General features: G+C 34.8%; 3 protein-coding genes and 1 non-coding gene across 5 annotated transcripts; 2 read left to right on the plus strand and 2 right to left on the minus strand.

Annotated features, from left to right (window-relative positions):
- The first annotated feature begins 4,115 nt into the window (after nucleotides 1–4,115).
- On the plus strand, nucleotides 4,116–9,738 carry LOC145600619 (uncharacterized). 2 transcript variants are annotated; one of them, XM_081656505.1, is made up of 5 exons: nucleotides 4,116–4,267; nucleotides 6,902–7,769; nucleotides 7,914–8,072; nucleotides 8,497–8,750; nucleotides 9,507–9,738. In XM_081656505.1, exons 2-4 carry the CDS (start codon nucleotides 6,939–6,941, stop codon nucleotides 8,743–8,745), a joined length of 1,239 nt encoding a protein of 412 aa, XP_081512631.1. In that variant the 5' UTR covers nucleotides 4,116–4,267; nucleotides 6,902–6,938; the 3' UTR covers nucleotides 8,746–8,750; nucleotides 9,507–9,738. The 2 variants fall into 2 exon arrangements, with proteins under 2 accessions (XP_081512631.1, XP_081512632.1); XM_081656506.1 differs by having other exon boundaries at nucleotides 4,132–4,267; nucleotides 6,934–7,769.
- Nucleotides 9,739–12,550: 2,812 nt separating this feature from the next.
- Nucleotides 12,551–14,962, plus strand: LOC145575523 (uncharacterized). The gene is made up of 2 exons (XM_081633384.1): nucleotides 12,551–12,636; nucleotides 14,492–14,962. The coding sequence occupies exons 1-2, from the start codon at nucleotides 12,610–12,612 to the stop codon at nucleotides 14,960–14,962; spliced, it is 498 nt and encodes a 165-aa protein (XP_081489510.1). The 5' UTR covers nucleotides 12,551–12,609.
- Nucleotides 14,963–18,452: 3,490 nt separating this feature from the next.
- On the minus strand, nucleotides 18,453–19,400 carry LOC145575529 (uncharacterized). Its single transcript, XM_081633390.1, has one exon. It carries the CDS (start codon nucleotides 19,398–19,400, stop codon nucleotides 18,453–18,455), a length of 948 nt encoding a protein of 315 aa, XP_081489516.1.
- A 2,544-nt stretch (nucleotides 19,401–21,944) lies between these two features.
- On the minus strand, nucleotides 21,945–22,051 carry LOC145607427 (small nucleolar RNA R71). Its single transcript, XR_014105561.1, has one exon. It is a non-coding gene; the product is annotated as a small nucleolar RNA R71 (small nucleolar RNA).

Below are 22,051 nucleotides of genomic sequence, written 5' to 3' on the forward strand. Positions count from 1 at the left end.
AAAATAATCCCACATTTGCGAATTTCAGAAATAATCTCACCTTTGTACCCCATATTCTCAAAATGAATCTTTTTACCTTCAACCTGTAAAACAGGTTAGATTTTTTTTTCCCCTCTAATCCCTCTTCCTCACCTCATCCCCTCCATGGCTCCATCCATGTCAACCACCATAATTTCCTCCACACCACCACCTGACCTCCTCCCAAAATTCTAATATAATTTCCATCCCCACCCCCTTTCACCACAGATCTAACCTCCACCCACACCACCACTTGACCTCCACCCAAACAATCTTCAATTTTCTCCCCCCTTCCCTCTCGGGTTCCCCACCACAGCCACCGGCTCGTCACGACACCACTTTCTCACCTTACCCTGCCTCCCTGCTCAGTGCTCACCTCCCTACTTCCCCTCTTTGATGCGTACTCCACCAACCCCCATTATCATTTCAATTAATGGAACATTTAAGCAAGTATGGCAGATTGTAGCTTTTACCCACAATTCTAACACACAAAACCCAGAAAAATTCAATTACAAAATTAAATTAAACAATAAAAACCTTAATTTATTCAAATACCCACAAAAATTCGCATCTACTCTATTTCCCGATCAACAAAAATAAATCAAATGTTGGGGTAATAAATTAACCATGAACAACAATAATTATCAAGTTAAGGGGAAGATGCGGGTGGTCGTTCAGGTGGTGGGCTTGTTTTAGACGAAGGCTGCCGCGCCGGGGGAGGTTAGGGTGATTGTGGAGTTAGTGCAGTGGTGGTTGTTATGGGGTATGTTGGGCGAATTTGGAGGTGCATTAGTGCGGTAGTTAATTGATTTATGCGGCAGCAACTAATTTGGGGGTGATGCGGTGGAGTTGTTGGTGTGGCTGGGCGAAGCCCGGGAGTCAAGAGGGGTTGTGATTGGTGGCGATTTGGTGTGTGTGGGTTCGGTGGTGGTGGGTTGTGGTGGCAGCAACTGCAGAGAGGAAGGTGAAATTTGTGATGGTGGTAAGGCGCGATGGCAGGGGTTTGTGATGGTGGTGATAAAGGGGGTGGTCGTGGAGCTGGGAGAATTTATTTATTTTTTAATTGTTTTGTTTTTATTTTAAATTATTTAAAATTAAGACCAATTAAAAGGTGACACGTGTCAAGTCACCTTCTAAAACAGGTTACTAATTTCATAAACCGGTAAAAGTATCATTTTGAGAAGATGGGGTTATAAGGTGGGATTATTTCTGGAATTCGAAAAGGTGGGATTATTTTGAGCAGATGGGTGGAAGGTGAGATTATTCTTTTCAATTTTTCCTAATAATTTATAAGATAAAAAAAACATGGCAGTCGCATTTTCTCCTTTTCTCTCTTACTCATTGGTATTCAAATTATATCTTTTTCCAATATTTTCATATTTCATATTCTCAACTATATTTCTATATCTTCATTGAAAAATGTTTAATCATTTTAATAAATTAATATAAACAGTATACTTTTATGTAATCACTCAAAAATAATCATAGAAGCTAAGCAGTGCGACTTTATAATCACACTTTAAATGTTGTCTAAATAAGAGTAACATTTGGTCAAATTTATGAAAAGTGAGACTATGTAGGATCGACTTAACCTGATTTGAAACCAAGAATGACTCAACTTGAAATTTTAAATGATCTAAACGACTAAACCAGATCCAAAAATAAAATTACCTGTTATAAACACTTAATAGAATATTAATTAAATTAGTTATTGGCCTAGGTGATGCCCCAAATTATCATAAATTTATAAGTTTTATCGAAATTAGCTTAGAAGGTTTAATGTTAAAAAAATAGTAATAAGTGAATGAAAATATAATAAGAGATTATACATATGAAGATTTTTTTCAAGCAAATTAAACACTATTATAGAAAATTAAAGTTAGGCAAGTAAATAGTTTCCTCTTTTTTTTTTTTTTTTTTTTTTTTTTTTTTTTTTTTTTTTGACATCAGCAAAACATAATAACTAAGTGATAAAGCTATAAAGATTAAACCGGCATGCATTAGCTAGGTCATGAGCCCGTCCCACCTCATCCCTGCTAAATTTCCAAACGACGCACATCTGAATAGTTGAAGCCAACTTCTGGATGTCCGAAATGGTCCATAGAATACTAATATCTGCCTCTTGCTTATTCCCGAGAATCTGAACTAGACTAGAGGAGTCTGAGAACAAGAAAATATGTGGAAAGCCTTTTGAAATAGCCCACCTAATAATAGCCATTAAGCAAGCAAGAGCCTCTGCATGTAAAGCTAATGCGCTTTGCAAAAATGACCACCTCCATTCTTACAACTACCACTGTTGCTGGAGTAAGCCCATCCCAAACCTGCGTTTCATGTGTTCTACCACGAACCATCGAAAAGAACCGAAAATGTGGCACCAAATCATGTTGAAAGAAGAGTGGCACATGACATTAGCATGATGTCCCTATGAGTTTTAATAATAATATAGATTTGACTCAAACCCTACCCAATCTAAAATGACCCGGTGTAAGCTAAGCCAAATTAGTTGAATTAAACTTGAACCTGAACTTGTTCTATCTTATCCCGACATAACTGGTAAATGAGTGTATGTTTTACTTAAAGTGATACATCTCATTTAGGGCCTGTTCTCATACGTTGAAATTCAGTTCACTTCAGTTCAGTTCAGCTCCTAATTTCCTTCTCTTATAAAATATTCATTTCAGTTCAGTTCAGTTAAGCTCAGCTCAGTTTAGTTCAGTTCAGTTCAGTTCAGTTCAGTTCAGCTGAGTTTAGTCAATGAGAACAGGCCCTTAGATTAACCATTTGATTTAAATTACAATAGAGTCGAATTGAATTAAATTCACATGAATAGTAATATGATTTTTATTGAATTTTGATCGACTTAGTATGGCAATAAATGAACTGAAACCAAATCACTTGACTTTAATCATTCAAAAACAGTTTGAATTGATTGATCACCAACCCAAATGATTTAATGTTCATCTTCACACACACTCAAAAATAGTCTAACACAACCAATTGATTGGTGGTGCAGTGGTGATTGAGACTGCACTTGCTATGAAGGACCAGTGTTTGCTTCCCCAGAATAATAATTGGAAGAGGACTAGAACCGAGCCACCCAGAAACTGATCTCCAAATCTGGATTAGCCCAAACGGTAAACTAGGTAGAAAACCAAAAAAAAAGTCTAATACGAACTAATGGTGCAATCGAATTCAAGAAAGACTTTAACATAAACCAAATTTGACGCTTATAATTATTCCCTTTGGTGTTTTTTTGATCATTTTTTTTTTCCATATTTTTCCAATGCAATAGTGTAGTTGAGATACTTTAAGCTATCTATTACAACCAACCCAAAAAAAAAAAAAAAAAAAAAAAATTATATAACATACTCCCTCAATTTCATAATGTTTAGTACCTAACTCTCCTATGAGAAAAACAAGCCTTAACAAAAAAGAGAAAAACTACAAATAAAATTGAAAATAAATCCAATATAAACTTGTATGAAACCAAAATAGATAATAACAAAAATTTATATGCGCGGCTTACCACATCTTGTGGTCGAGGTTACTTATTCTGGAGTTATTCAGTCGGTTAAGAGTTACTCAGTTAGCTTAGGGGTTCCTTATTTAAAGGTTACTTGGTTGATCAGGGGTTACTCGGTCGGTTAGTGGTTACTCTCACACATAAAACACGTTAATCGAGTGAGTAATATCAAAATAAGTAAATCTCTGAATAAATAACTCCATCAAAAACGTGCAACTCGACTAAGTAACCTCAGAATAAGTAACACTTAATTTACCGAATAATCTTTTAATAAGTAACCCAAACCACACCATAATACCATATAGCCGGTCAGTGCGGTCACACAAGAAAAAGCAAACGAATAATTAAATCATACAAAGTACTTTGTATTATAATTTATTAACAGATAAATCCCATCCATACCCGTAACAAAATCTCATATTTGGACTACTATATAAATTGACAATACGAACGAAACGATCTTTAGAAAGAACAGAATTTTATTATCTAGAAAAATCTCACTACAATTATCAAAGCAATTAATCCAACTTCGTCATCAATGAGCTCATGTTAATTACAGCCAAATATTGTGGACCATATTTGCTCGTGTTCGTGGCTTTGTGTAGTTCCCAAACTAGCTTACTCACTTCCTCTGATTTTCTCTATATTTAGCCCTTTTTTTTTTTAACTTCTCTCTTTTCAACATTCTCAATTTTGCTTCGGAAATCTTCACCATTTTATTATCGGGTATGTTTCATGTTTATTCTTGTACCCTTTTATCAGAAATTTATATAAATGCTTTCCTATTTATTGACTTAGTTATATCATATGTTTGTTTAATCCTTTTTTTAATATAATATTTTTTTTTAATGCTTTTTTATGTGAAAGAGTAGATGTTATGGAATGTTGTAGGTTTAAATTCATATTATAATCTTGTTTTGTACACATTATGATCATATTTGCAACAAAAGTGAATCGGTTCTAAGAATTTCATTGCTTGATATTCTTGTGAAATGATTTAGTTTAGTTTAGAGTTGGGATTTTGATTTTGAGAGTATGAATGTTTGCTAGATTTGTATGGCATTTTTATGTTTGGCGATTTTGCTAGTTAGGGTAAGATTTGCCTATGTCTTGATTGTTATCCTAAGAAATGTTACTAATTAGGGTATAATTTTTGTTATTATATAGTAAGGGGCGAGGTGTTTGGTTGGCAAAGTGGTATAAGATTGGAATCAAGAATGAAATTATACTGGTATTGGTTTGGAACTTGTTTTTCAATACCATATGTTTGATATGAGTATGAAATGAATTTTTTTTCTTTTATTTGATACTTAGCTAAAAGTATGAGAATGACTGAATGAGCCAAACCCCATATCGGAGGGTTTGAGGTATGGGCTTGAAACTCTTAAAATCATAGAATAAACATAAGGTATGAGTTTAAACCATTCTAAACTCATACCTTATATCTAAATTATGTGAACCAAACACCCCAACAATGTTTCCTGTAATAGTATAATTCTCTTATCCTTGTGAACCAAAAAGGCGAAATATTAGGTAGTGAATTGCAAACCTGTACCCTATCTCGGACTACTGAACTATGCGACTATGGTAGAAAGGAGGGCCTTTTAGGTATATTAAGAGGTGCAATTTGTGTTTACACCAATTATAATGGTTACACAACTAATACTCCCTTCATTCCTTTTTGATTTTCACATATAAGTTTCATTACTTTTTTTGTTTTTGGTTGGATGAGGTTGATGACAGAAAAAATTGGTGGGACCACTTATAGCTAATGTGAGAGTCAGTTAGTAGTCCCTCATAATCATTTATAATATGGGGCATGCCACGGGACCAAAGTTTAGCCTAGACTAATTAGTTTGATTGTCATTTTCTAATTTGTCAAAACTTTGGTCCCATGGCGACCCTATTAAAAAATTTGCTAGTTATGTTAAGGGCAGGAAGCCGGGAAGTAGCCTAATGGAGTTTCTACAAGAGTTTGCTCAGTAACACAACTTTTGAGCATAAGATACTGACAACTTCACAAATTACAAGTAACTGTGGCTTTTAGATTGCAAGGAAATCTCCTGTTCTGATCTATATTTGGTTGGTCTTATAATGAAGACTTAGCCGTGATGTGAATATTTTTGGTTTGGGAACATAACCTGTAAAACGTAAGTTTCATCTGCCTCTAGAGTCTTGTGGTGAGAAAAAGACACTTGTGTGCCATAAACTTTAATTTATTGTGGCTTAGTTTGTGGCATAACAGTGCTTTTGTTGCTGTGAAGAGGTGGTTTAAAATTTAAATTTTCATGTCTGTCTGTAACAAACACACAGCAGTGATAGAAACACACAAAATGACATTGAAATGCTTGAGATGAAACCACAATCTATAATGTGGAGTAACTCCCCCATCCTAACTACATCAGAATTAAGAAATGAAATGTATGATAACTCACCAGTGTTTACATTTCCTCTCCCAAATGCTTAAACGATGAGCTTAACACCCCATTTATGGGATTAACGAACCTCCCAGGCCTAAGTATAAGAAACTTTTACTAGTTAGAGTACTTTTAGGAGAATTTGGCCTTACAAAACAGTCTTTTCTTATTTTAAACTTCATAAATAAATAAAATTCCTCTGTAATTATTGATCAGTAAATATTCCTAGAGGATACCTTTTAAAATAAAACTTTATATTATTGTTGGTCATTGCCAATTTGGTATGGCCCTTTTGCCAAGATTGGCTGTACATGCTATGCTTGATAGCATGGTTGTCCTTGCTACCAAGTGTTTTGGCTTCTTTGTATCTTGGTCTTGTCTTCGGCTCAAACCTTTGAAGCCAAATTATTGAATCACGTGTTTGACGCTTGACTAAACAGTCATAAGTATTAAGTGGGGAGCTTATGAGCATGTATAATTTATCCCTTTTTTTTGCCCGTAGAAAGCAATATTATATGTAGCTTCTGAGGCTAAATTTCCCTAGAAAGTAAAAACTGTATACTATTTTTTTTATATTTTATTTTGATATGTATTCTTCATTAACTTCTTGAGCAGAACTGAGTGATCACTCTTGTCTGTCTTAGCCGTATACATTCATATGCACTTTAGAGTGACCCTTTTCCGGGTTAGATTGGATATGCAATAGGGACTATAAATTCTCATCGTTTGTTAACTTGAAAATGTGCAATCTATTATAGTGTCATGGACGTACATGTAACTTTCTGTTTGTTTTGAATCCTCGCATGAAAGGAACACTGTGTTACAGATAACAGATCCAAAGGCTATTCTGTAAATAACAATTTTGAAACACCTAGTGACCATTTTTTGAACATTTATATCAAAATTGTTAGAAGGATGTAATTTATTGTTGCAGTCCTTGCAGATTATTTGACCCATTCAATCTGGCCAATGCAGTGAAGATGGTAAAGCCTCAGCAATCATGGCTCTACTGCCTAGCTTTATTTCTGGCCGTGTCCTGTGAAGTTATAACTGGTCTTGTACTAGATGACAGCATGATGAAATCAGCTGATTATCTATCTCCTGAATTTGCCATGAAACCCGGGTCAGTAGTGAACAAATTCTATTATAACATCGACTTTCCTAAGGGCCACATTGGCATTAAGGATTTCAATGCTGAAGTAGTTGATGAGGCTGGAAATTCTGTCTCTCTTCAAGACACTTATCTCCATCACTGGGTGGTTGTGAGATACTATGTACGTAAAGGTTTGGAGGATAAAGGACTAAGAAGCAAGCCAACACTTCGTCAGGGGCCAGATTTTATGGTGGTCAGAAACACTGGAGTGTGTAAAAATCTTGGACAGTATTTTGGATTAGGTTCTGAAACCCGAAAAACGGTCACACACGTGCCAGATCCTTATGCAATAGAGGTTGGTAATCCAGATGAAGTACCAGAAGGGTTTGAGGAGAGATGGCTGGTGAATGTTCACGCTATTGATACTCGAGGTGTGGTGGATAGGTTGGGATGCACTGAATGCAGGTGCAGTCTTTACAATTCTACCATAGATGAATATGGTAGACCCATAAGCCCAGATTACGAAGGAGGATTGTATTGTTGCTATGATCAGACACAATGTAAGGTGAAGGAAGATTTTGCACATTCTTTGAGGAAGTTGTACCTGAAGTACACTGTCAAGTGGTTTGATTGGAATGAATCATTTCTACCTGTTAAAATTTATATCTTTGATATTACTGATACTTGGAAGGCATCAAATGAAGGGCATCACTGCTTGGTAACTTTTCTTTATGCCTTTTATTTTTGTAACTTTTTGGTGCTACAGGAGTATATTCTGGCCCTTCAGCCAATTTGAGTCAAACATGTTTTTTGTCTGTTTCACATTGTTTTTTTTTTTTTTTTCATTTCAATGTTCCTGCAGGTAGAGTATGAAGTCAGTCCTTGTGATTCATCTACTGTGTCTTCTAATGATTGCATCGACAATAAGAGGATAAGCTTTAATATGCCAAGAGGAGGATATTTAGTTTATGGTGTTGCCCATCAGCATGCCGGAGGAATTGGTTCAGCTCTTTATAGAAAGGTGGTTATGAATTCTTATCATCTATGTGTCTTGAGTGACTTCTATAGATAGTCTTATATGCTAAAAGCTTGTTGACTTGGTGTATTTATAACTTTGTCTTTAAAATATTGTCCCATGTTCGGATTTTAGGTCCATTAGGAGACTATAGGACTCTGATCTCCCGAAGACCTGTCTGTCAGCTCCTATGAAGTCGAATTCTTTGCATCAGAATTGTTCTGTCCTTCCAGATAAAGTAAAGAGATTTACTAATTAGGGCAGCAATTGAAGGAAAAACATGTAACAAATATTACCGTATATGACTTTTGGATAACCCACATGGTCACATGTAAATGAAAATAGGATCCAGGGTGTGTAGTTATTTCATTTACTTATCACTAAAGCTTTACATATAAAATTTCTGATTTATTTATATATTTGATATCAGGATGGGCAGGCTATCTGTTCCTCGATTCCAACCTATGGACAGGGAAATGAAGTAGGAAATGAGTCTCGATATATCGTTGGAATGTCCACCTGTTACCCCGACCCTGGCTCAATCAAGATTAATGATGGAGAGACCCTGGTTCTGGAATCCAATTATAGCAGTTCTCAGAAACACACTGGAGTTATGGGCCTTTTCTACATTTTGGTTTCTGAACAATTACCAAGGCAGAAGGAAATTTCAACCGTCTAATCTCGGTAAGATTTCTCTGCTCCTAAATTAGCTCTCTGTGTATGAACATTAAGCTAGCATAAACGCTAGAGGGATAAGAAATGAACCTTACTCAGGCATCATGCCATTGATTGATGCCTATCCCCAAGTCCTGTTTTTATTGCAGGACGTAGACTGATCAATGCTATTTGACAGAGACATATTCTCAGTCTTATTATAATATTGAATCTGTATGGCACAAGCTCAGCTGATGTTAAATTGAAGGCTGAAAACTGGAAGGCTGATTGCTGTCAAGCTAGCATGTTGTGTTTGAAAGTGTGTGACGCCACATCTTGAAGAAATACCTCCACGATTTGATTTATATAGTGAATTGAAATCATGAACTAGAATATAATAGCATGCCCCAACCCATGAGAAATTTTTTAGGAAGCTTGATTAAACCATACTTTTTTTTATTGGTAAAGACATTGTTGAGTTAAAAGCTGAGTTACTGAGCTTAAAGCCTTAAATCGTATGCACCATATGATAGTGTTAGTACGGATGTCAAATTAGACTAGCTACTGTGATAATGTTGAAGAACGGTATGCATATGACTTAACACATATAGCACGAGGTTCTTAGGCTGGAAAAATAAGCAGCCGCTCCTTCCTAGTCCTTGAGTAATAGGATTTGAGGTTAATGAAATAACCACTTCTCATTGTTAAACTGAGTTTGTACATTGTGACCACTTACACAAGTTCTTTCATCTAATTGTTGCTTCTTGTATGTTTTTCTGCATACAGTTGATTGAGCGCATACAAGCCCATAATTTTCTTCCAGTTTCTATGTGACTTTCGGTGAAGGTGAGCTACTGCCTAGACTCGATTTCAACTCATATTTAGAACTCTATGCATGATGTATATTCATATATGTAAGTGATGATGAAGTCTGGCTACTTTTGTTCTACCTTTTCATCTATATTGTAGAAATACAGAAATCAAAGTTATAAATAATATCTGTAAACGTTTCGCTGCATCCTAAAGGCATTGATATTGAACATAGACCAGAGAGTGATCAATTACAATGATATCAAACAAGAATTGCAATTTTTACACAGAGCAGAAACTTGCTATATTTGCATACAATATTACTTAAGAAGGAACTAAGGAAGAACACACAACTTTTAGATCACATACATATCCGAAGAAGACGAGGAGGAGAATCATACAGCATACAGATACATAGGGAGCTAGAGAATCATACAGCATGCAGATAAATAGGGAGCAAGCTCCAACTACAAAGAAGCGAAAACAGAAACAGTTAGAAAAAAACTGGAAGAAAGGCGTTGCCTTCCCTTTGCCTAGTTGACTTGCCTTATAACCTTGACGGTTTTGGTCAAGTTTACATCAACTTGTTTGTATCAATCCCATCTTCAAAATCATGAAACTTTTCCGTCTTCTTCGTCTTCCCCTCCTTCCGTCGACATGATCAAGCTATTCAAACTCCGAAGGACCTAAATGGCGAAAATTATGGACATTGTTGAGAGATCAATACTAGTATTTTTCTTCATTACATAAGGTGATACTAAATATTTATAGAATGAACTAGTTTTACTACTAATGGAATTTAAGAGGTATAAGGGAATGGAAAAATGGTCCCTAGTTAGACTTTATTCCACTAATTTTCTCATAATAAAATTTTATTGGATTTAATTTAGTTAAAAATTCATTCTAATTCATTCCACTAAAAATTGGTTAATATTAACTTAATTAGCTTACAAGAATAGCATGTGGGATCCAACTTAGCACAACTAAAAGAGTGTTAATTATACCCAAAGTGTTAAAAGAGAATTTTAGCTATTGGATCCACGTGTTAAGACAACAAATCATCTAAGTTGGGAGGAATATAATTGTGAATTAAATAGACATTTTATGCCATTCTTTTGTTTTTTATTTAATTATTTCTATACTAAAAATTTTCAGTGGTTTTGGACCGTCCAACACATCTCCTTGCTCCCCGCTAAAGTTGGGGAGAATCCATGCTTTAAGAGATTCATCTTTGTTAGTGCAGAATAATGAGGAAATTAGATGTGGAAAGATGGATCATTAAGCTCATCACCAATGCTTGTAGTATATGAAAGGCAAATTATTATATGCATGCTTGCTATGCATGAACTCCAATGCTAATAATTGAGAGCTTTGAGGGATTGCCTTGGAGGGTTAGACTTATTAAATTTGATCCAATCGGAATCATATTCAATAATTGATTTGAATAATCTAGTTGGTTTAAATTTATACATACTCGAAAGTATATGACTTAATATGATATAAATTGAAATATGCGTGACTAAAGACATCTAACTCGAAAATGATCAAATTTTGATTGATTTATCATATTCATTAAACCAATGGGCAATGAACTCAACCCAAAACTAGAACACAAATTCTTATATGTGGCTAGCCACATGGTGTGACCACTTCAAATAATCACATAAAAGTATTTAATTAAGTAATAGGGGGTTACGGTGATGAGCAAATGAGGTTACCTTAATGCGTATGTAGGTTACTTAAATGAGAAATAAGAGCTACTCTCTTACATAAATGGATTTTTTAAAACAAAGGAATAGGGGTTACTCGAATGAGCAAATGGAGTTACTTATTTCTAAATTACTTGAATTCACTCATACAATAAATTTGGGTTACTTTTACGGACAACATGAGGAGACTCTTATGAAAAGTTAAGGTTACTCATACATATAAATGAATATTACTCTTATAAACTTATGTGGCCAGGCTAGCCACATACAAGACTTACCCAAACTAGAACGATTGAATTGTTATAAATTTAATGGAATCAGGACTCAAGAGGGAAGTTCTATCTATCCATTTGATTTGAGCTCTCCGTCGCTTTAACTACCAACTTATCAAATTGAACTAATTAATATCTTATTTAATCAATTTCTTTGCTTAGGAATACTAAAAGCGTAAAAATTGAAAAGTACAGTATTAATTTATTGTGAACCACTAATAGTAAAGATACTATGATCGTTTTTTTAATTAAAAAAGGGTCACTATGTAAAAAAAAAAGTTATTTTATTAAAATACAAGTAATAGTGTTTTTATAAAGGTCATAAGAAATTAATTTTTTTTTAATGATAATTTTAAAATGCTGGCCAATATAAATAATAAGGTCATTATGTTTAACATAAGGTTATATTTCAATTTTGCAATAATATTAAAAATTACACAAATTTAATAAATGTTACTGTGTTATAATTAAAGTTATTTTTTTTAAAGTGTTTTTTAACTATTTTGAGTGAATGATACCTAAATTCTAAATTATTTATAAATAATTCAAAATCTAATATATATATATATATAAATAAAGTAGGCATTTTTCGAGAGCACATGACGCGCCACATAAGAAAAGGTATTATTTTGTCCAATGAAAAATTAGATTAATAATTTATTTTAGAATTAAAAAATTTACTCGTCATCTAAGCAAAAGTGACGAATAAGATTTAAAATTTTTGACACATAGGTAAAAACAACCGATTATTATCTTCTTTAAAAAAATTAAAAAAAAAAAAAAGTAATAAAAATAATCCTCGCATAATATTGGAAAATGTCACGAGTCACGACTTCACTAGCACTTGTCAATTTAATGAAGAAAGGTGTGCAACCTAAATCCAAACCACGTGTCCTTGTAATTGCCTCGTGGATGTCATTCATAAGCTTTCTTAATTTCTTTATCAAAATTCGTGCAACAATTTTTAAAAACATGGATAATGACCTTAACTTACACTTCTACTAGATGTGCTAAATTAGGCGGAAGTAGAACAAACCAAAATATTTCACAGTAGTTCACACTATCATTGTCTAATCCAAATACACAAGCATTTTAACTATGGCGGGTTTAATCAAAGAGGCAATGGTAAGTTCTTCTATTAATTACTCTATCTTTGATTTTGATTTTCGTTTTGGAAAATTTGCAAATTGCAGCCATTTAAAATTCGTATTTTACAAATTGCAGCCATTTAAAAAAAAATTGCAAATTGCAGCCCAAAAGTTCATATAAATTGTAAATTGCAGCCCGATTCAACTTTTTCATCGATTTACAAGTTGAAAAATCTTCGATTAAGGTTTTAGGGACCGTTTTTAGTTCTTCGGGGTCCGAATTGAGCTCGGAATTAGCAAAAAAATAACGCAAGTATCTCGTTTTGCGTAACAAAAGTGTATTGATTTGTAGGAAACTGTAAATATGAGACACTTACGTTATTTTTTTCTAATTCCGAGATCAATTCAGGCCCCTAAGGGCTAAAATGACCCCTAAAACCTTAACCGAAGATTTTTCAACATGTAAACCGATGAAAAAATTAAATCGGGCTGCAATTTACAATTTATACGTAACTTTTGGGCTGCAATTTGCAAAAAAAAAATAAAAAAATAAAAAAATTAAATGGCTGCAATTTGCAAAATACGAACATTAAATGGCTGTAATTTACAAATTTTCCTTTCGTTTTTAATAACGTTGTAGTTATGTTTAAAGGACTATATAAGCTATTATCGTATGAAAAGTATGCATAATTTACAAGATCAAGAACTTGGTTTATATATATCATAAGTCTATAATATGCAAATATTATTTGTGTGACATTGTTTATACAAGTGAGTGTGAGGTGCTATATTTGAGCTGAGTTTTTTTTTTTTTTTTAATCATTAATCTTGCAGTTAAACTTTGATTGTAAACGGTGATTTATGTATAAGGGTTTGTTCTGTTCACCTTAATTTCACTTCAGCTCAACTCTAAGTTATTAATTTCCTTGTCTTATAAACAATTCATTTCAGCTCATTTTAGTTCAGCTCAATCTGTTTAGTTGATTTCAGTAAATCGGAACAGGCCGTAAGATATAAACATTTATTTGGTGGACATTATTTCTGAACTCGTTTCTAAGCAGGGGAGTAATTTTATGATTATTATTTTTTATAGTCTATTAAAGCATAACTAAAGATATTACTCCTAATAATTAATCATAGGAATTGGAGATTGTATGAAATATAAATGTGAATGGATGATCTTTAAGCAGGGGGAGTGAGTACTCCGTGTTATACAGAGAGTTAATAATTGAAGTTTCAGTGAAGGTATTCTAATTTTTAACCATAAAAATTAAACGGAAATGATACAAAACGAGTATAATTGAAATATCAAGCTAATTCGAACATTAGTAACGCTTGATTTTATTCTAGACAAAGGAATGTACGTTATGTTCCCTATCAGATAGGGTTTGTATGTATCATTATTACGCTTGATTTTATTCTAGACAAACGAGTAAATACCAATAATTCTTGTATACAAGGTCGTACAATGCATCAAGCTAAGCTTGGCTTAATGAAAGGGGAGGGTTCATCCTCAATTACAGGCACTGTAGGGAGAAAATTTCCTTACCCTACTGACCTACCTCAAATTCCCAAAGCAATTGAATAAAATCACACGATTGTGTAAGATGTAGCACAAACTATATAAAGAAGTCGTCTTTACAATGTTTATTACTCCGTATTATACAATTTCTTGTTCTCATCAGATTATTTTCAGTTTAGCTCAGCTCTAATAAGTTAAGTTAAGTTCAGTTCTTAATTTTCTTCTCTCATAAAATATTCAGCTCAGCTCTTATAAGTTTAGCTCAGCTCATTTCAGTCAATGAGAACAGACCCTAAGCAAACCTAATTTGTAAAAAATATATTATAAATCTTGTTACGCTACTATTGAAGTTTATATTATATTTTTGTAGGCTAAGAATTTGAAGAGAATTGTGCCTCCGTTAGATAGAGGGCACAGCATAAGAACAATGGCAGGAACTGTGCCGAAGATGAAGTCATATGCGGCCACAACAGAAGGAGAGCCTAATAAGGGGAAAGCGAAGGGGGGTAACTATGTCCCAATTTATGTTGCATTGGGGATGATAGGGTTGGCCGTAACATTAGGACTCCATACAGCCAAGCAACAGTTCATGCATGCCCCTGATGTTCGAGTCAAGAAAAGCCGGAGGGAGATGGTGTCGGAGGTGGATGACCCGGAACATGTTACCCGTGAGTCTGAGGATTTTATCAAGAAGTCTTTCTTTCGAAAAGTTGCTAATGTTCAAGAGTTTGATACTCCTATTGATGATCCAATTCATGGCAATTCTCAAACAAGGTTTGTTGCTTTGCTTTCTTGTGAACACCGAATATCTATACTATATATTAAAAGGCGTTCCTTTTAAAGGAACGGTGCCACGTGGCACTCTTCAACGTATATGACAATATGTCATAATGCCACGTCAGCAACACGTAAGTTTGCGACTTCATTTAACAAAATTAATAAAATATGGTTTTATTAAGAATCGAACCCTCAACCTCACACAAATAAGTGCTACACACTTACCATCTCCACCAACTTTTATTTGTGTTTTAAATTTCGCATATTTAACATTAAATATTCCTTTTAAATTAGAGTTTATTTAATTTATTTATTTTTCACAAGATTAGAAAATAAATACATATGTAGTAAAAACAAACCGTAACGTCCGAGACAACGCCCAAATCACACACTAGCTATACAACACTTGAACATAATTATCAAGTTAAAGAAGTACAAACTAGCAATTTGGGCGGGACATCGCCCGGGACACACACTAGTTAGCGGTTAAAAGAAAAGTGATGTTTATATTCTAAATTGGTGCAACACATTGACAAATGACAATATATAGGTTATACTTTCACTTCCCTAAAATGGAAATGTCACAATACTTGCAACACATTATAAATGGAAAGTTATTTTAGTGAAAAGATGTATTGTTTCCCTTATTTAAAGCACATGACCCACTACATTACATTTCTTACAACTACTCACCTCATTTTAACGTGTATTATATCATGTGAACCCCATATTTTTTAAATACGGTGAAAAGTGTGTATTGCAACTATTAAAAAACAGTGGAAGTATGAAATAGGTTTTTTCAAACACACGAATCTAATGATATGAAATCGAAATGTGAAGGCTGAAATAGCTAGTTAGAGTCTTAAACTTCAAACCTCTTGATTGCATATATGACGTTGCACTATCATATTTCTATCGTAGACTAATGAAATTATAGTTGCAATTTGTAAATGGTGGTAGTTTGAATCAATGTGCCATGAAACAAACTTAATAGTAGTTGCAAATGTACTAATATTTTGACATTATTAATTTGAGCTTATTATTGGATTTAATGTTTAGGGAGCCACGAGTGGAGTCATTGAAGACAGTAGAAGCCAACGTTGGTGATAGAAATGATTCCGGTCGCTAAAACGATTTTGAGATATCGTTTATATTGTTTAGTATTTGTGTAGCTTTCGTAAGTTTGTCATCCTAAGTAAACAAATAGATCCTTCTTTTTTTGATATTTTTTAGAATTATCGAAAAAATGGAATCGTCTTGTTATGGTTATGGCCCTTATTGGGGTTGTTTATGTGAACAAATGGAACCTTTTTTTTTATCATGTTATTAAAACCATCGAATTCTCTAATACGTTTGGTTAAATGGGTGCTTTAGGTACCAAGTGCTTCAATTGAATCTATATAAGTTTAATTTGGACATCAATCTTTTGATTCTAGCCAAAGCTTGTAATAAGGTTTTATAGGAACCGAACCGTTAAGAACCTGTTATTTTAAAACCGTAAATCGACCCGATTCGATTTTTTAAAACCTGAAACTGAACCGATCCGAATGTTTGAGAATTGTTAATGAATCGCACTCGATATCAAGCCGAACTGATAAAATCCAAAACCGAGAACAACCCGAACTGATAAAACCCGAAACCGAGAACTTTTGAACCCAATAGCAACCCGACCCATTGTAAGCCGAAACCGTTTAAACCCGATAAAAACCCGATAAACCCAAATCGTTTACAACCTGTAACAAGTTAGGATTAAACGTTACCCGTAATAAGTTATAATCGAACTGTTTACAACCCGTAATCAGTTATAACTAACCCGTTTATAATCCGTAAGTACGTAACCCGTTATTATGATCGTAAATTTTTTTTTTTGGTGTATTTTATCAATAGTAAAACAAAAGGGTTTAATTTGAATTATAAAGTATTTATATTGAAAAGGTTTGAAATTTTGATGTCATTGAAACTCTTATGCTACAATATTATCATCCTCTAACGAGTAATAGCTTATGGAACACTATATTGTATTAAAAAAAATTAAAAATCTAAATCAAAAGCTAACTCTAGATTTGTTATTATTATTTGATCCTTAAAATCTTTATACAAAAAAGGGACATAAAGTTAAACAACTAATTAATACTCTGTATGGTCTATTGGAATAACTATTAAAGAATATTGAGGATATACTAGACAATATACGTTAACGAAACCCGTTTAAAACTAGCAAAACTAGTTGTCAAACCCGACTGAGTTCAACTCAAACTGATTACAACCCAAACCGATTAGGACTCGATATTTGTTGACCCAAAACCCTCTTTATATAAACTGACAAACCCCGAATTTAACCCGAACCGATTATGACCCGAACCAATTATAACCTGACCCGATTAGAATTTGACCCGAAAAGAAACTGTAATAAAAATAAACCAAACCGAACCGACCCGAAATTATTTAAAAACGACCCGAACTGACCTGTTAATAATTCCAACCCGTTACAAACCGAAAACCGATAAACTGAACCCAAAACTGAACCGAAAACCCAATTTACACCCCTAAGGTTTTAGTATGTGAGTGTTGTATTTTAGTTTGTATTGGTACTTAGTGTGTGTTCTTGTATTAGTTAGTCTTTAAGTTGTAACTAGTATAGTGCCCGTGCTATTGCACAATTTAAAAAGCTCTATATATCAAATCTCACAAAATCAACTAAAGTAAGCTTAATACATAATACATAATAATAGTAATGTGTGCCAAACTTATCACATTACCCCCAGCCATGTCATAAATTTAATTTGATGTTGATCGAATAAAAAAATTTAGGAATAATAAAGATATCAAAATGATCATTACATACTTTACCTTTTAGATCATAGTGACTCATTCTTATTCATATGTTATCCTTCATTTACTATTTACTTTTTATTTTTATTTATTTATTTATTTATTTATTTTGACAACAGCAGAAGACACAGCAAATAAAAAAAAGAAAAGGAACTTAAAAAGTATCAAAAGGAATAGATTTAGCAAACGTTGAAACAGTCTACCGGCACTGATTTGCTAGCTGATGGGAACGATTAACTTCTTCTCTACTAACTTTAAGGAAGACGCATTGTTGAAAAAGTTGTCCTATCCTTCTGATTTCTTTAACTATCCAAAAGAGATCCATGGATAAGACCCCTGCTTTTCCCAGTGAGAGGATAATCATGGTAGAGTCAGTATAAATTTTAATGGATGTATATCCATTATCTCTTGCCCAGCCCATAGCTGACAAACAAGCCAAACCCTCAACTTGAAGAGCCGAGGAAGCAATTCCAGAAGATCCCCCCGCATCTCTCTCTCTCTGATCAGAAAGAGTAATAGTCCAACCTGTACCATATAACTTTGTCGAGTTTTGCCAGGAACCATCTACTCTAATAGTAAAGGGTTGAGATGAGGTTTCATAGCAAAGGAGGAGGGGAGTCATATATACCTAGATTTATGTGTAAAAATCCCGGAGGAGAATACACATTTTGATCAACATTCGACGCACTCTGCAAGTTCCTAGAGACAGTGGACATAAAATCTTAGACAAGGGTAAGAGCTAAATTAAGATTAACGAAGAAAGAGCGGAGATATCCATTGTCTCCCTCAAAGATACGCTTGTTTCTTGTCGCCCATAACGCCCAAAGATTTGCCACAAAGTGTTGGATACGCCAACTTTGATAACCATCCTGACTATAGAAGATCAGGATATTGCTTTGGATCCAATCCTTGACAGAAGTAGATCCAAGTAGATTTTGATAGCCTGGTATTTGGAAATTAGTCCAAACATACCTTGCTATAGAGCAAGTATGAAAAAGATGTAAAATATCTTCCTCTTCCGAATCACAGTAGTCACATACTCCGTGCTGGAGTATTCCTCGAATTGCAAGATTCTTTCGAACAGAAATTCCGTTGTTGAGCAGTTTCCAAAGAAAGAGGCTCCATTTTGGGGGAATATCCAAACGCCAGATTATTTTATAAAAATTAAAGATTGCTTTTCTATGACCAGGTTCCTTGATTTCAGTTAAACTCGCTAGGAAAGCATAACCAGATTTAACCGTGTAAGACCCAGAGGCATGCCAGGGCCAATAGAGAAAGTCCTCTTCCTCCCCTTGCGGTAGTTCGATTGACAGAATGTTCCTGGCACTTTCCCACTCAAAACTTTGTCTAATTAGACCAACTTTCCAGGAGCGAGATCGATGATTGATAAATTCGCTAACTCTCCACTTTGAGCTATCTCTCAAATTTTGGTTAGAGTTAACCACCGGAACAGAATTATGAACCCACTTAGAGCTTGAGGCAAGAATAGCATCCCCAGAACCGACTTTCCAAGCAAAACCTGTTTTCATCTTTAAAGATAAGTGATGCATAGATCTCCTAGCCCAGGAAAAGGAGGCTGAGATAGTCCCCAGAATAGTCTTTGGACAGAGAACACAGCTAGAGCGAGCATTATAAACTTTTGCTGCTAGAAGTGAATGGTTAGAGTGCATCCTAAGGATTTACTTGAAGAGAAGAGCATCGTTATAGATGGCAATAGATCGAATACTCAGGCCGCCCATTCCTTTTGGCAATTGAATGATTTTCTTTTTAATCCAATGAATACCCTTATCACCACTCTTTGCCCACCATAACCTAGTGATCAAAGAATCTAGCTTATTTGCAGTTGCTAGGGGAATCTTGTAAGATTTCATAACATGGGTTGTGATCCCCAAAATGACGGAATTTATGAGGATTAATTTGGCATTTTTAGAAAGCCGACAATGTGCCCAAGACAAAAAAATTTCTTTACCAATTCAACCAAGTTTGCAAAGAAAGGAGCCTTTCGCCCCTCTAAATCCACAGGGGCTCCCAGGTGATTACCAAAAGTAGTGACCATTGGAATTCTTAAAATGCTTTTAAAGGAATCAGCCCAAGCAGGAGGAACAGAAGGACTAAATTTAATAAAGGACTTACTAAAATTAATTTGTTGCCCAGAAGCCTGCCCAAAATTGGCTATGATTCCCGCAAAAGTAGAGCAAGACTCCTCGTTAGCTTTAAAAAAGAAAAGAGCATCATCTGCAAAAAAAAAGATGAGAGATTGACGGAGCACGCCTAGAGATGATGTGTCTATTTTATATAGTATTTTACCCCCGTCCCTTGGTCGTAATTAGTAGTGTTTTTGGCTCTTTAGAGCCACTTTTATTACTAATTGGTGTTTTCTAATGTTTTCGTAGATTTTGTTGACTTTTGCAGGGATTTATGCTTGTGGAGTATTTTCCCGAGATATTTTGGAGCAATCACGAACATTGGAGAAGCACGACCAGATTTTATAGCCCAGGGCCGGTTAGAGCCATCGAACCAGTGATTAAGGGCTCGGTATAGGTGATACCGGGGCATTTGGACCGAGTATTCAAGACCGGAAGAGGAAACCCAAATTGGCCCGAAGAATTGGAGCCCAATCGTAGTCCAAATAGTGGCCCAAGTGAGCCGCCCGGCCAAAGAGGCTGGCGCCCAGAGGCACGCCCGGCCGGGCGGGAGAAGCTAAGGCTGGCGCACGGTGACGCGCCCGACCGGGCGCGAGATTAGTATTGATGAGCAAAAAGGCGTGCCCGATCGGGCGGTGCCTCGCCCGATCGGGCGCGTGTATTTATTAGGATACGATTAGCGTCGTTTTAGTTTGTTTTAATTTAGGATTTGTACGGAGTATAAATACTCCTCCGTAATACGATTTTTCACTCTCTCTCTTCTTTTACTCTTTCTTTACTCTCTTAATTGTTCTCTTAGATTAATTCTGTGATTGTAATACGTAGCGAAAGCCCTTTACGATCTGGTTAATTGATGCATTGATGATTGACTATTATTGATTTTTGATATTGCATGATAATTTCCTATTGAATTGTTTTAACGCTTTACAATTATGGCTTGTAAAAGTATAGCAATATTGAATTGATGAATCGAGCAGTTGTTAATTTGATATTAAAGGCTATTTTCAATAGGAACTTAGATCTAGTAAATTGCGAGAGCTTGTTAGATCTATGCTGATTAATAAATTGCGAGAGCCTGTTAATCATGTTATTTATGCAATGTCAATGATTGATTATTATGTTTTACCCTGGAGTATTATTTATTGGTGAACATATGCCCTAAATCCTTTTATATATTGTTTTCTCCCTATTCTCAATCTTCGTAGTTTAGTTTCTTATTCAAATATAAATATTGGTTACTTCATAATCTAGATTATTTTAGTAAATTAGGAATAGAAAGACTTGTTTCCCTGTGGAGATCGACCCTACTTCCCTATCTACTTTAGTTATAGGACTTAGGAATTATTTTTGATTAGGGGATACGACTTTACCCTGTCAAAATTTGGCGCCGTTGCCGGGGAAACGGTTTTATTTTTATTTCTGATTGTTTTTGTAGTCTAGATTATTTTCTTTTTGTCTCAGAGAGCGTTAGTTCTCTGAGGCAAATCTCACATTTGCTTCTAGTTTTTGTTTATGCCCAGGTGTTCCAGATCAGGGTACATCCCTTTCGATCCTGAGATCGAACGTTCCTTCCATAGACAGAAAAATTTCTACAAGCAAATTCTGACGGATTCTGGTGATAATAATAATCACCGCGATCCTCCAACTGGTTCTAGCGATTTAGAGGCATCATCAGACGCAGAATCAGAGATGGCGGTACCAAAGAAGCTTAGTGATTACTCATAACCAAAGCTTACAGATTTTCCACATCTCACCCCCACTCCGGCTCTTGATGGGGTTCAATTCGAAATTAAACCTCAATTTATAACGATGATAGAGAGGAAGCAATTCAGTGGAGCCAAGGGTGAAGACCCGAATCTTCACATTTCCGACTATTGTCCATATTGTAACACCATCAGGCAAGCCGGGGTCACTCAAGACCAAATCAGGGAGATTCTCTTTCCCTTTTCTTTAACTGGAAAAGCTAAATTGTGGTTTAACGGTTTAAATAGAACTGCACTTGGTATAACTGACTGGGAAACTCTTGTTTTGAATTTCTATAACAAGTATTATCCTGCAGAGAGAACAGCCGTATTACGGAGTGCGATTAAGAACTTTGCCCAAGAAGCCGATGAATCTTTATATGAGGCTTGGGAGAGGTTCAAGGATCTACAAAGAGACTGCCCCCACCATAATTT

The sequence above is a fragment of the Chenopodium album genome, chromosome 2, assembly GCF_948465745.1.
Source record: "Chenopodium album chromosome 2, dcCheAlbu1.1, whole genome shotgun sequence".
Taxonomy (NCBI): domain Eukaryota; kingdom Viridiplantae; phylum Streptophyta; class Magnoliopsida; order Caryophyllales; family Amaranthaceae; genus Chenopodium; species Chenopodium album.